Source organism: Crinia signifera, chromosome 4, assembly GCF_055691185.1.
Source record: "Crinia signifera chromosome 4, ASM5569118v1, whole genome shotgun sequence".
NCBI classification, from domain to species: Eukaryota; Metazoa; Chordata; class Amphibia; order Anura; family Myobatrachidae; genus Crinia; species Crinia signifera.
The window spans coordinates 104,004,733-104,023,889 of NC_139220.1; the positions used below are offsets into that span (position 1 = coordinate 104,004,733).

General features: G+C 44.5%; 1 protein-coding gene across 1 annotated transcript in view; it reads left to right on the forward strand.

The window, feature by feature from the left end:
- UIMC1 (ubiquitin interaction motif containing 1) overlaps positions 1–19,157 on the forward strand; it is a 108,948-nt gene that overhangs the window by 69,978 nt on the left and 19,813 nt on the right. The window contains exons 5-8 of the mRNA XM_083182129.1: positions 787–875; positions 1,016–1,098; positions 5,803–5,965; positions 8,836–8,917. Of these exons, the coding sequence (XP_083038255.1) occupies positions 787–875; positions 1,016–1,098; positions 5,803–5,965; positions 8,836–8,917 (417 nt within the window). The remainder of the gene's footprint in view (positions 1–786; positions 876–1,015; positions 1,099–5,802; positions 5,966–8,835; positions 8,918–19,157) is intronic.

Here is a 19,157-nt window from a genome sequence, read left to right on the forward strand (position 1 = left end):
ACCAGCCCGAAGCTTGGCGAGCGGATGTGTTACGCATCCTCCCGACCTGTTCATACCACCACTATCCACACCGGCGATTTTATAAAGTGTGGCGAATGCAGCGAGCTACCAAGCCCGAAGTGTGGCGAGCGGACACGGAACACCTGTCAGGCTGGTCACTTGTCGGGCTCGCCCCACTTTTTAAAATCAACTCCATGCCTACATGGATAGTGGGGGTATGAACAGTTTGGGAGGACACGTAACGCGCCCCCTCGCAGGGCTCGCAGCGCTCTACACGCTTCGGGCTGGTGTGGATAGTGAGGATGTTTCAGGAACAGATTCGCACCTGCCATATCATACATCTGAGACAGTAATGACATGTGTTAACTGGATTTTAGTTAATAGCAAAGGAGAAAATATAACAGCGGGAACACTATGCTGATTCTTGCTGACTACACTGGCCGCAGGAACACTACTCTGATTCTGACAGCACCGCTACGCTAACTACGTACCGGGCACCCGGCTAATACACAAGTACCTTTGTTAGAACATAATAGATATTTGAAATCAGAAAATATTTTATTACCATCGAATAAGTTACTATACATTTATTCCAACATTTACTGAGAGATTGTGCCTGGTGATTCTCTCTACGGTATATTTGTTTCTGACTTCTTTTAGTGGAAACCTGTGTTTTTGAGGTCTTATCTTATATTATTTATTGTCATAGGTGTTTACTGTACAGTTATTTACAGTTGTACCGTAAATAATTCTGGGGAAAATTTTATTTTTTGCTTTCCTTTGCAGTGCTGTGTCGCCAATTGTTGTGAGGAGTCACAGACCCCTTCTAGAGCACACTGAGGACGTCTTGGATGAAGACATTACAGTCTGCCCAGGTACAGGGAAAATAACAAATAATGTATTGCATATATCTATATATACACATCTTGCCTGTCTGTGGAGAGAGGGCAGCTATGTTAAGTGACTTTGGGCACTGTGATTATGCCATTCTAATCTTGCTTGCTTCATTCTGCAGAGACACAGCCTAGTCCAGCCAGACAAGAGGACTCAGACCGAGAGGATGGTGCAGACTTCACAAAGCCAACCCATGTACCACAGGTAAAAATCACCAATGAAACAACAGCAAACTGTAAGAATATATGTTATTGTGATGAGAAAAATGACAACATTCGAATAAGCATACACTCCAGGCACATGCTGCATAAATAATATATTTTCCTTGAGGCAAAACAGAGATCTTAAAGTCTATCTACAGGGAACTGTGTTGTCATATCAGTTTTGTTTATTTTCCTTGCCTTAGATGCAGGAAGATATAAATTCAGGCGTGTGCATTGGATATTATTTTATATTATGTGGATATTATTTAATATTTTTGAATCCGTTTCACTCACCTATTTTCTTTTATATTTTAAATTAGTATTTTGCCACAGACACACCATATAGGGACATCTACAGTCACACTATTTTCACATTTACGATCACTCAATAAGGCCTGCTACCCATCACAATGTGCAGTTGACAGGACCCTGCATTGTTGGTGTCTTCTGATTGACCGTACAGTAGGGCTGTCCAGAAGACATCTCTAACTACCGTGGGAGTTATATCCTAGGTTCACACTGACTGATCTGGCAGACAAGTCATTCCGATTTGTCTGGAAACAACCTGCTGAGCTGAGTGCGGCTACTTGTTTTTTTCCGCATAAATGTATCCTCCTTCTGTAGCTTTAATTCCTTTGCTGATATGGAGTTTGGCAGAGTGGTCCTCAGCTCAGGAGCGTTCTTGCCCTTAAAGGACTGCTTTAGGATGTACCATGGTCCCATTGTGACACAATAGGCTAAAGGGGAAAAAAAAAAAAGGATTTACTTACCTGGTTGACCAATGGACACCCACCCATCGCTCTTTTCTGCTGAGAGGACATTCTTGCCTTGTATCTCTTCCAGATGTGTGTGTGTGTGTGTGTGTGTGTTATGCTTCTCCTTTCATGTCCTTTTTGGCTTTGTAAGTAATAAACTGGCTGGCCTGTGGCAGGCTGGGTACAGAGAAGGAGGAGCCTCTCTCTCTGCTGCACTCCAGACATGTAAGTACTTGGTGTCCAGTCTGTTGACCTGCCAATACCCCATGGTCTCAATGTTCTACCATGGCTTCAGAAAAAAATATTTAACAGGTATAAGACCAAAAATCCTGTTATTTCCACACATTCACTATATACACATTCATAGCAGTAGTGACAAGAGAACGTACATCTCTACATCAGTCCTTTCATTCTTAAAAATTAGGACTTTGGTCTCAGATTGTATTGTATAGGATTTTTGGAATTTTTCTACAGATTCACAGGTTTGAAGTCTCTTCTATAAGCTGTATATAGTTTTATATTAGCACAGCAGTTACCAAGATTACTGACTAGCAAGGTGGCAGGAAACAAATTTGTGTAAAAATAAATAAGAAGTTCCGTAAGCTCCTGCTTTGCACAAAGCTGCTGGTGTCAGAGTGGCATTGATTTTCCGAATTAATGTGGGCTGAAAACGCTGCAAGATGAAATGCCTCAAAAAGATGACATTTCTATTTTTAAATGCAAACAATATTATCTCATATAGCCTAATTAAAGAGGTAGCTACTTTATGTCCTAATGAATTATGGATGCATTATTTTTCTATAAAAATGTTTAGCTTAATCCATGTGTTTGCACAAATTGAGACTATTTTCGGTACTTGTGAGTATCACGGCTCCCACGATGGGCATCGCACAGGAAAAAATCGTATGCGATGCCATTTTTCACAAAAATCATTGACATGTGTTAAAATCATGTTAAATGCACCCCAAAGGGCATTTGTTACTGTACCACCCCCACTATAAACGGCAACCCGTGGCGAGCGCAGCGGTATGCGTCCTACGACCTTTATATACCCCCACTATCCACGTCGGTATGGAGTTGAGAATAGAAAGTGTGGCGAGCGCAGCGAACCACCGAGCCCGAAGCGTGGCGAGCGCACGCGGATACCTGTGAAGGCCGCTAGGGTACGCTGATACCTATGAAGGTATCCGCGTCCGCTTGCGGGGCTCGCTGCGCTCGCCACACTTTCTATTCTCAACTCCACGCCGACGTGGATAGTGGGGGTATGAAAAGGTCGTAGGACGCGTACCGCCGCCCCTCGCGGGCTCGCTGCGCTCGCCGCACTTCGGGTTGGCGATGATAGTGGGGGTGGTACAGTGTGAAAAATGACATTTGGGGTGCATTTAACATGTTTAATACTAATTGGATGCATTTGTGATCAAAATCGCATACCATGGCATCGCATCCCATCGCATGGCATGCGATGGCATATGATTTTTATGACAAATGCATAAAAAAACACATAGAAATCGCATGCCACTACATATGGCATGCGATGGGAGCCGTGATACTCAAGTACCCTATTTTCTGTTATTTATCCTATATAAAGGACTTAACATACAGTTTGTTTTTTCTTAAATGTCACCACGGACACCATTACACCATAAAAATATATTCATTTAAACATCCTGAAATCCTGGAAATTGACCTTGTTATGGAAAGAGATTCCTTCTAGTCCTCTCATGGATAAGCAACTGTAACATTGTTAATAAAGCAGTACGATCTGCTCAGTGAGGCTCTGCCATAGTGCGCTGTAGATTACAGGCTCGGGGCATTCCCTATTGCTCGTAACTTGAGCAGTAGAATTCACTTACATGCAGTGTTTTTGCACCTTCCATCTAATTGTGCCAGTTTCCAAGCTGAAAGACAAAGTCGCAAATCAAATTACAGCAGGTACAGTAATATTACAGGCGCCTTGAGATGAGAGGCGAGAGTCTGTGGCGTGAAGACCTTCTCACATTGTCGTTGTGAAGAGACGTGTGCACTTTTCCACAGCCCGCAGGGCATCTAAGAATACGTCTTCCAATTCTTTGTGGCGTATTTTTTTTTTTTTTTAAATAAAGTATTTTTATTTCACAGATCATAAGTACAGAGCAGAACATCATCTCAAGTTGTGTACATGCACTAAAGTCCTTTTTGGCGTATTTTATAAAACCTAATATTTGTTTTGATTTGAGCCATTGTACTTAATGTGGAAAGGAATTAACTATTAGCCTTTCGGTCTATAGTTAAAGGGCGCCTACTGGGGTGGTTTGTCAAGCTGCTCCTGCTGGGGGGTGTCAATCCCCTAAATGAAATGTAATGGAAAAATGGGGGTGGGTGGAGCACTAAAAAGAGTAATTGGTTTACAATAGGTTTGTATCAACAGGGGAAAAGTTTACTTCTATAGGATAAAATTGCTAGTTTAGTGTGTAGTTGCACTGGGTAGTGTATAAAATAAATGCATATATAACAATTTGTTGCACAAAATATACAATAATAAAGAACATAAAAAAATGTACATTACTCAATGAAAAAATAGAAAATATATAAAGATGGGTCTGATACTTAATGGTCTGAAGTCCCGTTTCACCCAGGGGTGGAGGACGTTTGTGGGAATGAAGCAGTCCTTGGGTCAGTCCTTATATAGCTGTGAGTTGAAGGGGTCCATATACCTTGCTGGATTCTTTTCACGCTGGAGGATGATGATCGAGCCCCAGTTGGAGTGTGGCGAATCCTCAACAGCGATGCGGAATTTGTAATCCTAATTGTGCAGGTGGTGGTTCCCAAATAGATATTGCAGCTCTTTGACCCAGGTATTGCAGAGGTAGAATCGGTCTCCAGAGTTATAGTGTGGAAAGGGGTGGGAGTCAGACCAAAGTTGCCCAAATAAAATCAACTGGTGCTCCCTGACATGTTTCGCCATCCAACTGACAGCTTTTTCAAAGGTGTAGCACCATGTGCAAAGTCTTGGTGAGTATGAAAAAAGGGGAAGATATTATCCGCGATCGCGACAATTCATGGCCGAAATTGACAAAACGGGACCGACTGCTTTTAAAGTCGATCTGCCTCTTCAATGCTCTCAGGAAAGACAGCATTGAATAGGCATTCACCGCTATTTCCCCCGTCGTAAATAGTGGCCCAGATTGAATACCCCCCTTATAGTAAGTAGCGATGAAACAACTTTTATAACCGCCTGTCCGAAATCTCTTACCTGTCTTGAGCTGTAACATACATTTGTACCACAGGAATTTTTTCATAAGAATGTTTTATTTTTTATTAATGTTTGTAAATTTTTAGTGTGTACTGCAAATAATCCGTGTAGTGTGGAAGTTGAACATATCAAAGATCTATGTTTAAAAAAAATTAAAATAAAGCAGGCCTGCTGGAGTGCATACAAATGTGTCGGGAAAAATATAGAGCATGTTTGCTGGGAAAGGGCGTGTGGAATACGGTATATACTTGAGTATAAGTCGACACGAATATAAGCCGAGGCACCTTATTTTACAACAAAAAACTGGGAAAACGTATTGACTCAAGTTGAACCCTCACTCGAGTATAAGCCGAGGGGGGCTTTTTCAGCAAAAAAAATTTCTGAAAAAGTAGGCTTATACTCGAGTATATATGGTATATATATATTTTTTTTTTACTAAACTAGCATGTTAATGTGATTGAGTACAGAGTGGCATCAGAACACTAAACTGCAAGATGCTAGTGTTGTTTTGTAGACCACTAAATTTGTTTTGTTTCATTTCATACCTCCGTTGTAATGTGTTTATAATTTTGTAATCAAGCTCCTTTTTTTTTTAAACTCTATTCCTATGACTGAAGGGTAGCTCTTTTGATGTAGGCTTGATCTGAACACACATTTAAACACAGAAAATCATACACTTTTGCTTTACTGGGGTTTATTTCTTTTGGTGGCTTTGCAGGCTTGTCTGTCTGATGGGCCTCCTGCAGAAGATGTTATATGTCTGGAGCAAAGCTGTCCAAAAAACGTGGAGTGTCCAATGTGTGGGTGTAAATTTTCCCGGTCCCAGATTGAGCGGCATGCAGCATACTGTGATGGGACGAACAGTCAGCAAGAAGTAGCTGGTTCGTATCTTGTTTCATCATTTATTTCTAGGATTATACATTCCATAGTCTTTATAGATGTGTCATACCTTATTGCATAATACCACATACACGAATAATCTTGAACTAGGAATAATGTATAGTATGAGTTCCAGGTCTTTAAAGGAACAAATAGCGGTAGTTTCAGCATAAGCCATGGCATAATGGTAGTAATATGCAGACCTAGATTAGGGAAGGAACTGATCATTTGATCTAGAGGAAGGAGTTAATGACAGACACGGAGTGTACCAAGAGAAGCAATAGGGTATGGCGGTGGGCTAGGGAAGTAAAAAGAATTTCTAAACAGTCATGAAGAGGTGATGAGAGAGTAGCTGAAGTATTGCAAGTTTTAATACAGATTAGTATGTTTTAGCAAGGTGTTCAATAAGTAGAGTGCAGCTGGGAATGCACTGGAGAGTGGAGTGGTGTAGTCGAATCTGGTATATCTCTGGACAAGTTCATAAATGTAAGCAAGGGCAGTGTTGGTCCTGCTGGCGAGGATGAGCAACTTTTATCTGAATTCTGTAAGATGGGAAACTAGTGACGCCACTTAGATTGGTGCAGAAAAGTAAGAGCAGTTGGAGATAAGATTAATTTGGCGGCCGCATTCAGAATGAAGAGGAAATTGAGTGCGATTTGAAGGAGAGGAAAGTAGAGGTTAAAGTAGTTTAGGATAGAGTATAAAGGATTGTGGCTTTAGCACCTTAAAGGTCCATACACACTGGGCGACTATGCCAAGCGTGTATGGACAGCAATGATCACGTTTATCGCTGCGGGGAAAGCCGCTCAGTGCATACACATTGAGCGGCTTTCCCCCTGCGCCAACGGGGGGGGGGGCGGCATTGCATAGCGGAGCACTATGCAAAGCCGTCCATCTTCTGGTATAACCAGCAGATGAACGGCTTTCCCGGCGATGTTGCGGGAGCGCACAGCAGTGCTCATCGCCAGGCCATTCACACTGGGCGGCTTTGAGCTGAAAACTGCTCAAACCTCCTGTTTTGAGCGACTTTCAGCTCAGTCGCCCAGAGTGTATGGGCCTTAATAGACAATGGCCTTTAGTCAGAAAATGGGCAAAACCATGTGCACTGCAGGTGGGGCAGATGTAACCTGTGCAGAGATAGTTAGATTTGTGTGAGTTATTTTGTTTCTGTGCAGAGTAACTACACAGGCAGTGTATGTGTAAAGAAGTAGGGTGGAGAGATGTTGTCAGCGACTGATTTTATGGCCAGATATAGCGATATTTGCATAGCTAAAGATGTTGATCTCAAATTTGGAGAAGTTAAATAGGAAAAAGTATTTGGTCATCTTGGAGATAGTGAAGAAGTGGAACCACAGCATAAGAAAGATGGATAGTGTTTGCTTAGGAAAGATAGATTTTTAGTGTATGCATTGGTCTGAATGTATAGGCTGAAAAAGTGTGTGACCTTGCAAACAGAAAAGGTGTAGATAAAGGCAGGCATAGGGCTACAAACAGATCTTTGAGTCCAGATTGTTTGGGGAGCAGGATGGGAGCAGTTGCCCAAAGCAGTGACACACTTATACCCCTTTTACACCAAAAACCCTGGTCGGACCCTGGTCTTTGAACGCTGGAGTTTCCAGGGTCTGACCCTGCTTTATACTCCATTTACACAGCACTTAGACCTGGGTCTGCACCATTTACACTTAACTTGGGTCAGCCCTGCCTTTCCTTAAAAATGCTTGCTTGTTGCCAAGGGGGTATAAAATATATATATATATATATATATATATATATATATATATATATATATATATCTACTACTACTACTACTTGAATAACAGGGGGTAGATGGGGGAAGCTGTCCCCGGGTGCTGGGAGGAGGGGGGCCCTGCGGCTGCTGAGGGGCACCTGTCAGCCTGAGGTCGGAGGGGGGTGTCTGCAGCTGCTGAGGGGAGGTGGGGGTACCTGTCAGACTGAGGTCGATGTGCGCTGTCCCCAGGTGCTCCCCCCGCAGCCGCAAAGTTCCTGCGGCGAATGTACAGTCAGTGCCGGGGTCCCTCCAGCGCATGGGAACTAGTACTAGTTCCCATGCGCTGGAGGGACCGCCGACACTGACTATCCATTCGCCGCAGGGACCGGCTGCCAAGGGGTGGTACAGCAGCAGCGGCGCACATTATCCCTCAGGCTGACCGATACCCCTACCTCCCCTCAGCAGCTGCAGACACCCCCCTCCTCCCAGCACCCGGGGACAGCGGCGGCGCCGCACATCGACCTCAGGCTGACAGGTACCCCCCCCCCCCCCCCTCCCCTCAGCAGGTGCAGGGACCCCCCCTCCCGCAGCAGCTGGGCACAGCTTTCCCAGCGCTGCACGCTGTGGACCCGCTGCGGGTGCCGGGACCAGCAGCGGGACCATTTACACCAGCATTTACACGGGTCCTATCCGGGTTCTACCTAGGTCAGGACCTGGGTAGAGGACCTGTGTAAATGGACACGGATATACCCTATTTACACCGCCGGTGATCCGGGTCTGACCCGGATTTTTCGGCAGTGTAAAAGGGGTATAAGAGTGATCAACAGTGGCTTAGAGGTCAAGGAGGATGAAAAGAGTTAAGTGGCCCAATAATGTATCGAGGAGTAGGTCACTTGGCTTATGGTATTTTCAGGGCATGACGAGCCCCAAAGACATTTGAGCAAGTTAACAATTCCCTTTACATGGTTATTTCGATAATAACCATATTGAGCAAGGAGAAAGTGTTTTGCTTTTTATGTTCTTTTAATTTTAAATGTTACTAAATAGTATTTAACATGTTTTCTGGAATTAATGGAATAAAATGCACATTTTGTCTTGCATGTTGACAATGTATAAAATCTCACTTCCTTGCTCTGTTTAAAGTAGTTTTGAGACCAAGACACAAATTAATGAGAAGAAACCATACTGAATCAGATGACTGCATCCTGCCGTCTGAATCTGGCAAGTAAGTAGGTATGCTGCTCTTTTGGTTTTAATAAGAGCCTCCTCTATGAGGACTTTTTATGTGATGACTAATGAACTGACCCTACCATAAGTTACCAGAGTTTTGATTGAATTTTTGTGGTAGACCTTGTTGAATTCCACTGAAATCATCCACAATTAGAAAATATGTGGATGAGCAACTTGAAAACTAGTAAAGCAAAATGTCTACATTACTGTGACATGTACATTATTTGGTACTTGTTTCCTAGCAGGGCGTCCTGATTTCTTACGTACGCAAACGTAGTGAAATCTCATCGCGATGCAGTGCGATTTCATGCCCCCTTTCAGTGAATTCCATGACTCCCATAGATGGAGCGTGGCGAGCGGACGTGGATTACTTTACATGTATTCCGCATCCCCTCGCGCTGCTCACCACGCTTCTGGCTCTGTGGCTCGCTGCGCTCACCACACTATATAAATTCAACTCCACACCTACATGGATAGTGGGGGTATGAAAAGGTTGGAGGACGCGTTCTGCCGCCGCTCGCCACGCTTCGGGTGGCATTGATACTGGGGGTGACGCAAAATGATGGCATAGGTGCTTACAATTGTAAACACCCATCACATGGGTGCTTCTACAATAAAATATTGCATTGCATTTGGTGCACTGAGATCGGATTCGATATTTCATTGTATAAGCACTTCTGTGCACTTTAATATGGACATCGATTCACATCGCATGCTACTATAACGCGTCATGCAATGCGATTTCACTACGTAGAATAGCTCCGTAAGCATTTAGCGTACTGGGCGCCCTGCTAGGAAACAAGTACTCATTCGTTTTACACTCATAAACAGATGTTGATGACTTTATGTATTATTTAGTTAATCTTTGCTGCAAATGGCATCAAAGTTGATCATTTATAAAGCATGATGCTATAATGTCCGCCATTTCTGCTGCGTCGTTCATTTTAGTGCTGACATAAACCCCAAGTTTAAAATACAGAGGAGAACATCTATTTACCTTCTAATATTGAAGGGATTAGATTGGGTGAAGTACGGTATGCATCTTTCAATATATTTAGGTTTCTGTGAAGGGTCAGTCCATACCTTCCTAATCAAATAGTGATGGAAGTAGATATATCCTTCAGCAGGGAACGGTTTACACATGTCTGATCTGGGCATGAGACTAGCACAGATGACCTATTGCCTACATTTACAGTTGTACGGTAATGCAGCGGCGAATGTGTACACAGAAACTGCTAAAATATGCAAATGCTGCATGTGCCTTCAATTTGTATTGACGCACACTGCCTTCTTTGCGACTGTGTACAGCTGCGTACAAATATCAGATTCTTACCTGATAATATGCTTTCCTCTACTCCACCATGGCAGCCATTACATATGGGTTTTTCCCTGATTGGGTAGCTTTGGAAAGGAAAAAAAGACTCCTCCTGTATAAAAGGCTCCTCCTCCTTCCTGCTTGTGTCTTTATTCCTAGCTCTCAAACACAAACAGTTAGTTGCACAAAAATACAGGGTAGGGAACTATGCTGCCATGGTGGAGTAGAGCAGTGTTTTTCAACCAGTGTGCCGTGGCACACTAGTGTGCCTTGAGCTGTTCTGAAGTGTGCCCCTAGATCTAGAGATGCCCAAACCCATTTACAGCCACCACCAGTTCAAAAGTTATTTACTGGTCTCTTCTTTTCATGTAAAGGGCCAATGTATTTTATTTTTGCTACCTGTGGGGATCATTGTGATTGTTTTTAATGTGGGGGCCAATAGGTTTGTTTTTTTTTCCTTTGGTGGCCAATGTGTTTTGCCCTGTGGGGATCTTAGGGTGTGCCTCGGCAATTTTAAAGTCCTATTTAGTGTGCCGCAAGGTAAAAAGGTTGAAAATCACTGGAGTAGAGGAAAGCATATTATCAGGTAAGAATCTGATATTTCCTCTACCTCCCCCATGGCAGCCATTACATATGGGTAATACCCAAGCAGTTCCACATTCTAGGGCTGGGCAAATCATATTTCAACATAACGATAACTTTCATAAGAAATTTTTTTTTTTTTTTTTTTATATTATATATATTTTTTTTTTTTATTTATATCACTGCAGACAATACCTTACGTCCCAACTTTGCGTCTGCTGACGCCATCACATCTAACCTATAATATCTGGCAAAGGTGTGCACCGAAGCCCATCCTGCGGCTTTACATAGCTCTAATATGGATGCTTCGCCCTTTTCTGCCCATGAAGCTGCCATTGCTCGGGTTGAATGCGCCTTCAGCCCTTTAGGCGGCACTTCTTCCATTGCTTTATAAGCTTCCAGGATACAACACCGAATCCATCGGGCAATCGTCATTTTTGACGCCTTCTGCCCTTTGTTCTTACCCTCTGTCAGTACAAATAGATTCTTATCCTTTCTGATTTCTACAGTCCTTTGTTTATATATAGTTAGGGCCCTAACTACATCCAGTTTATTCAATCGAACTTCCTTATCATTTTTGGGATTCCCGCAGAACGACGGGAGTACAATCTCCTGATTCACATGAAAGTTCGATACAACCTTGGGTAAGAACTGCGGATTTGTCCGCAATACTATCTTATCTTCAAACTCATTCATGAAGGGCTCTTCTGACCACAGTGCCTGTATTTCCGATACTCTTCGGGCCGACGTTATAGCCACAAGGAATGCCACTTTCCAAGTAAGCATTTTAAGCGAGACTTCTTGTAAAGGCTCAAAAGGTTCTTTAGTGAGTGCATTGAGCACTAAATTCAAATCCCATGGTGCTAACGGCTGATGAAACCTTGGCCTTATCTTTTTCGCCGCTTGAAAAAACCTCTGGATATATCTATCCTCTGCTATGTTTTTATCTAACATGGCTGCCAGTGCTGACACCTGCACTTTCAGAGTGCTAACTGTCTTCTATCCAGGCCTTCTTGCAGGAAGTCTAATATTACTGGAATCTGCTCTGGGCTTCTGTTTTTCTCCCTGCACCATGCTGTGTACTTTAACCAAGTCTTGTAATACACCTTAGATGTATTCTGCTTCCTTGCTTTAAGTAAGGTCTCCACCACCTGACTAGAGAACCCCTTCTTTAGCAGTGTCCTGGTCTCAACAACCACGCCTTCAGATTCCAGGCTGATGGTTGAGGTTGCTGTACTCTGCCCTGTATCAGCAGATCCGCCCTCTTTGGGAGTTGCATCGGTCCCTCTATTGTCATACGAAGTAGTTGAGGAAACCATGGCCTTCTGGGCCAACTTGGCAAGATTGCGATCACCGTCGCCTTCTCCCTTTGCACCTTTCTTAGGAACCTTGGGATTATTGGGAACGGTGGGAATGCATAAAGAAGTTGCTTTGGCCAAGTTGCTGTTAGTGCGTCCCACTGCTCGGCTTGTGGGTCCTGGAACCTTGAAAAGTACCTCTCTACTTTCCTGTTTTGCCTTGATGCCATGAGATCCACACACGGGTCGCCCCATTTTTTCGCCAGCATTGCAAAGACCTCTCCGTTCAGTCCCCATTCTCCTGATAAACACAGGGTCCTGCTTAGGCCGTCCGCCACTTGGTTGTCCTTGCCTGCCAAGTAAACCGCTTTTAAACTTTGTACTTGCCCCTCTGCCCAGGCCAGCAGTCTCTCGGCCTCCTGCATCATGCCTAGGCTCCGCGTACCTCCTTGCCTGTTTATGTATGACACCACTGCTTGGTTGTCCGATCTGACTACAAGCTCCTTGTTCTTCACCCTTGTCTGAAAAACTCTGCATGCACACACTACTGCTCTCATTTCTTTGAGATTCGAGCGCATTTTCTTCTCGTCTGTTGACAAGACCCCTTGGGACGACTGACCCTCGCATACCGCCCCCCAGCCGGTTCCACTTGCGTCTGTCGTTATCACTACCTGATCGAGTAGATGGAACAGTCTTCCTGCCTGCAACCTGCTTCTGTCTGACCACCACCTCAGATCTTCTTTCGCCCTTTGTGTTAGCCGAATTCGCTGGGTCAGATCCTTGTTGTTGCCATTCCACTGCGTCAGATAGCACCTCTGCAATTTTCTCGTATGGAACCTTGCCCACTGTAAGGTTTCCAACGCCGAGGCCATCAGTCCTAACACCTTCATACATGCTTCCGCCGTTGTCACTGGTTTTCTTAGTAAGGGTTTTATTGACTGGATCAACTTCTCCTGTCTTTCTGGCGTCAAGGTGACCCGGAGCGCCCGAGTGTCCAAGATCACCCCCAAGTACTTTATCTTGTTTGATGGTTCTAATTGGCTTTTGCTTTTGTTTATCAACCAACCGTGCTTTGTCAAAAACTGTAAGACCTCCTCGGTGTGTTTCACTGCCAGTTCCCTTGTTTCCGCCATGATTAGCAAGTCGTCTAAGTACGGCCATATCACTATGCCCCTTTGTCTTAATTTTGCCACTAATACAACTAGTATTTTGGTAAATGTCCTCGGCGACGTCGCTAGGCCAAACGGTAGTGCCCTGAATTGGTAGCTTATCCCCTGGATAGAAAACCTCAGGTACCTCTGATGACTGACACAAATGGGCACGTGAAGGTACGCGTCTTTGAGGTCTATAGAGGTCATGTAAGCGTCCTTCTTGAGGTCTGGTAATATACCTCTTACCGACTCCATCTTGAACGTTCTTACTTCTACTAGCTGGTTCAATTTTCTTAGATCCAGTATTGTCCTGAATCCCCCCGACGGTTTTTGAACCACGAAAAACCGTGAATACCAGCCCTCTCCTACTTGTGATTGTGGTGTTTCCACCACCACTTTCTGCTGTACCATCTCTTTCAGGCTGGATAATAAGGCTTCCTTCTCCACTGGGTTCCTTGGTATTGGAGATTCTGTGAAGAATGACCCTGGACGTTCTTTGAACTCTACCTTGTATTCTTGTCGTATAATCTCCAGTACCCACTTGTCCGAAGTGGACACCTCCCAGGCGCTCTGAAACTCGAGCAGCCTGGCCCCCACCGCCTGGGGTTCGGCGTCATTGTGTATTTTGTTTTGTGGCGAATTTGCTATCTCTGCCTCTTTGGGCCCGAAAATTCGCCCTTGACAGCCAGGTACCTCTCCTGTACCCTCTGCCCGGCCTATAGCTTCTTGCCTCTCTGTACTCCTGACTCTGGAACTTGAAGTTTCTGTTTCCAGGTGTTTTCCTACTTTGTTTTTCTTGAGGCAGCCACACTGATTTGCCTCCAGAAATTTTTGTAATGATCTGGTCTAGCTGAGTACCAAACAGGTAGTCACCTTGAAAAGGTAGAGTCAATAATTTATTCTTCGACTGTACGTCAGCTGCCCATGGTTTGAGCCATAGTGCCCGCCTGGTCACTGCTGCTGCCGCACCGGCTCTAGCCGCCAGTCTCATTGCGTCAAGTGAAGCTTTGCACATTAACTCTATTGCCAACTGCACGTTCTGCACGGTTTTGAGCAGCTCAGACCTCTTTATGCCGTCCAGCATGTCTGCCTCCAACTGATTACACCACTCTCGCGTCACTCTAGACGTGATGGCCATGGCTGCTGCCGGCCTCAGTGCTGCCCCTGCAACCAGATGTTTCTTCCTCAGCCCCAGCTCCATTCGACGTTCCATTGGGTCTTTGAAGTTATTCGCGTCCTCCAAAGGGAGGGTCGTCTTTTTTGAAAGTCTCGCAATTGCTGCGTCTACTTTCGGCAGCTCATCCCACGCCGTAGTGAGATCTGCCTGAAATGGGTACATTTTCCCCATTTTAGCCGGGACCACAGTCCTTTTATCCGGATGCTTCCATTCATCCAGAACTATTTCTGTTAGAGGCTGAGACAATGGGAAAATTTTATTCCTCTTCTTCTTGTCTCTAAACAATAACTCTTGTAACTTAAGCTCCTCTGGGGCCTCTTCTATATTAAGTGCCTTGTTTATCAAGGCCAACAAATTTTCCACCATATCAACACTGAAATCACTCTCAGTTTTGTCCACTGGTGTATCCTCTGTGTCCTCTATAGCCTCAGCTGTAGAGATTCCTGGTTCCTCCCCAGACTCTCCCTCACTCATGCGGGAGCGCCCCCTTTTTCCGGTTGCTTTCACCAGGTCTTCCTGGGTCACGAAAGTCCCGGTCAGGGCTGTTTTGATCATGTCCACCAATCCGGACATTTGTGACAATGGGATCCTTGGGACTTTACATGTCTCACATACACTGCCCACGTGTTTCTCTGGCAAGTTTTTGTCACACATCAGGCATTTGTCAACATGTTGTTTCTTGTGCCTGGCTTTTCCTGCTTTGTCCTTACTGCTGTCGGACCTGCACAATACAAGCCCTTAGTTACTATCTATGTATACACTTTTATCTCCTGCTCCACTTTCATGGTGGCTTACCCCGACTTTTGCATGGCCTGTCTCTTTTCTTCCTCCATTTCTAGGCAGTCTAGTCTAAAAAGACATGATACCTCAGTGTCCAGCGGCAAAATAAGGCACAACCACTCACGTTTGTGAGCCCACTTACCAGCCAGTGGTAAGTTTCTGCCTCCAACGCGATCTCTGCTTGCCGCCGCTTGCACACCCCGCTGGGAGCTCCGTTGGTGCCATAGTCTCCTAGCACTGCGGCTCATATACCCGCGCGCCGGCCCCCCTCCAATCAGGGCCTGCCGCGTCATCCAGCCGCGCCTCGCATGCACGTGCACCGCGTTCCCGGGCGTGCGCTCTCACGCAGCTGACGCTGCAGCGCCCGTCATCATCTTCCGGCGCCTCCGCGTGCGCCCGCCTTGTCACTCGCAGCTTCCTGTTGCTGCGAGCGTCCCCGACGCCCGCCCGGCTTCACAACTGATGGACCCGGACAGATGACCGCTCCCCTGGCCACCTAGGACGCCACCGCCTGTAGCCGCCCATACCTGAGGACGGCATGCGGCCCGTGAGACTCCGGCACTCTCAGGTACCCTTTCTCCCCTCCATAACCCCGAAGGGGATGAGGGGAGGATTTAGCCAAAACTTTGCAGGGCAAGCCACCACCTTTCTGCTACCCATTCTTTTAGGGAAAGGAAAAAAAGACACAAGCAGGAAGGAGGAGGAGCCTTTTATACAGGAGGAGTCTTTTTTTCCTTTCCAAAGCTACCCAATCAGGGAAAAACCCATATGTAATGGCTGCCATGGGGGAGGTAGAGGAAAGATGCAACATCGGCCCCAGTTCAATCCATTATTTAATTTTCTGAGTACCCCTATTGTGGCACAGCATGGCTGCAGTAAGTGAGCCGCTGTAATTGACATTGGTTCCCAAACGTATTTAAATCACGGCGCCCTGAAGTATCAGAATTTTATTTTACAGCACCCCTAGGCTTTCAATTTCTTACTGAGAAACTTCGCAAAACATATTAAATTGTATCTGGTATGGAAGTTATGGCCCTCATCCATTCCTCCACCACCTCCCCACTTGACCCTATCCCCTCCTCCGCCATCTCTCTCCTTCTGCCTGTAGCCCATCTTGCCCACCTTCTCAATCTCTCTCTCTCACATCAGGCTCTGTCCCATCTGCCTTCAAGCATGCTATTGTCTCCCCTATTCATAAAAAAACCTACCCTTGATCCGAACACATTTTCCAACTATCGACCCATCTTTCTCTCCTCCCTTTTACCTCCAAACTCCTTGAGCGTATTGTCTACAATCGCCTCCCTAACTCTTTCCTCCAAGTCTCTCTTCTTGACCCATTCCAATCTGTTTTCCATTCTGTTTTCCATTCTCTCCACTCCACTGAAACTGCCTTCACAAAAGTCTGCAATGATCTTCATGCTGCCAAATCTAAGGGCTACTACTCTCTGCTTATTCTTTTTGACCTCTCTGCTGCATTTGACACTGTGGACCACCCTCTCCTTCTCCGAATCCTTCACTCCCTTGGTTTGTGTGATACTGCTCTCTCCTGGCTGTCCTCCTACCGCTCTGATTGTTCCTTCTGTATCCTCTCATAACACTACCTCCCCCCCACTTCCACTAACCGTTGGTGTCCCACAAGGTTCTGTTCTTGGTCCTCTACTTTTCTCTCTATACATGCTCATTAGTTCTTTTAACTTCCAATATGATCTCTATGCTGATGATACTGAAATCTACCTTTCATCCCCTGACCTTTCCCCCGTTCTCCTCACTCGTATCTCCAACGGTCTCTCTACTATCTCTTCCTTGATGTCCCAGCACTTTCTTAAACTTAACATGTCCAAGACAGAGATGATAATCTTCCCACCCTCCCACACAACCTCACATCCCACAATCTCATCTATTGATGGCACGACTATCCGTGCCATGGGTTGATGGACCAGGACCAATTGAAGTTATATATGTCCAATATAACATTAAATTATGGACAAACACAAGTACATTTTGTCCATTACCACATAACTGATCCTAAGGATGAGATATAAACACGATTTTTTTAACTTAATATTTGTTTCTGACTGTCTTAAAGAGAAACCTTTAGCCTAGGGGTGCTAGGCTGATGCTTTGGGGTGCCGCAATTCAAAAACGTTTGAGTATCCTGTCCTCTTAATAGACAGTTGTATCCAAATCCTTTTTATTTTCACTTTATATTGGAAACATTGTTCCTTTCTCAATTTATTTACTAAAGATTGGATACATTAACTTTTATAGCTGCTGCTAAAGATGGACAGGGTATCTGGACTATTCTGTATTGTGGTATGTTCACAATAATACCCCTTTCACACTGCACTTTTAAAACGGTATATTGCCATTTTTTTTCCATTTTAAAACGTTTAAGGCTGCAGTGTGAAGGTGCCAGAGTTGATTTCCCGGTTAAAGTTAACTGGTATTTCAACACGTTTAAAAAGCAGAGTCCTACACGTTTCAAAGCCGTTTTTTAGGCAGTGTGAATGGCTCTATTTCTATGGCTTGAAACATGTCCCTTGGGGGTTAAACAGGTTGAATGTGTGAATGGTATTAAATGCTTTTTAAAACGGTTTCACCTGCAATGTGAAAGGTCTTAACGTTCAGACCCGTTTTAAAATCCCATTTAAGAATATAGGGTCAATACCTGTTTCTGCAATGTGAAAGCAGTATAAATTGTCCTTGCCTCTCATGCAGCAAATGTACATGATATTTGCTATTTTTTGATATTTTCTAACATCTAACCTAGATGTTAGAGACCTTCTTTGTAGGTAGCCAATGCTTCATTACAGGTCTCTTTTCACTGATGGGTAGATTCTCTTATACTTCTAGGGAGGAGTCGGTAATGTGCACTCCAATTTATGTACAGTATATTTGGAAGCTGTACGTATGGTGGTCAATCACAAAATTACCTGTGTATTATTGTACAGACAGGCGGCGTATGGGTTAATTATTGTCGCTGGTCACATATATAGTAATATTACATGGCCATATAGTGCTTATTGTAGCCAGATACCCTTTCAGCCAATTCAGTGATTTATTATGTTAGCCGCTATCATTAGTCACAAGCAATATGTGTAATTGTCGCTGCTGATCAGGCAGCATATCAATCAGCTAAGGTAATGGTCACTGTGATCTGTCTGACAGCATTGACCGGCCAAATCAAATAATTTGTGTGCCAGATAATCTGATAGACACTGCTGTTTCTGGTAGAATATACGCTATTATGGATTTCTCCCAATAAATTGCCGGTATGGTGTGGTTACTGTCTCCAATAATTCAATCCCCTCAATTCTATGGGGATGAAACAATCACGCACTCCGATTGGGACATTTATATAGTGATTATGCAGGTAGGAAGCATGTAAGATAATTGTTGCTGCTAATTTACATATAATGTTAAACAGCTAGTTTATACCCCGGCCAGTTAAATGCACAAAGTTTCCATAGGCTGCACATACATTAAGCAATCAATGGACCCCATGAGATAATTGAATTGACTTGTAACTTCTGAGAAAAAAAGATATTAATATTGCAAGCTACCGCAAATGGTGTGCAGTATTAGTAGTAATAATCAGTCCGGAAACTTATGTGATAAATGTACAGGCAGGAGGCTTGTAATACTGCCACCAGTCACCTGTAATATCGCTCACCTATGTGGTGTTTTACTGCAACCACATTGTTAGGCAGTAATATTTAGAAGCTGTATATGTCACTGCCGGACTCTGGGTTTATATAATAATTAGGTATACAGCCCACTGATTACATAGTGTTCCCGCTAGGCTGTTTTAGCGGGGCGCTGCGCCCTGCCCGATTTTTAAAGTGCAAAATGCGCCCTGCCCCTCTGGCAGCGCCCCGCTAAAACAGCCTGCCTTTGACACTGCTGTTGTGACCGGGGAAGCCCGGCGCCAC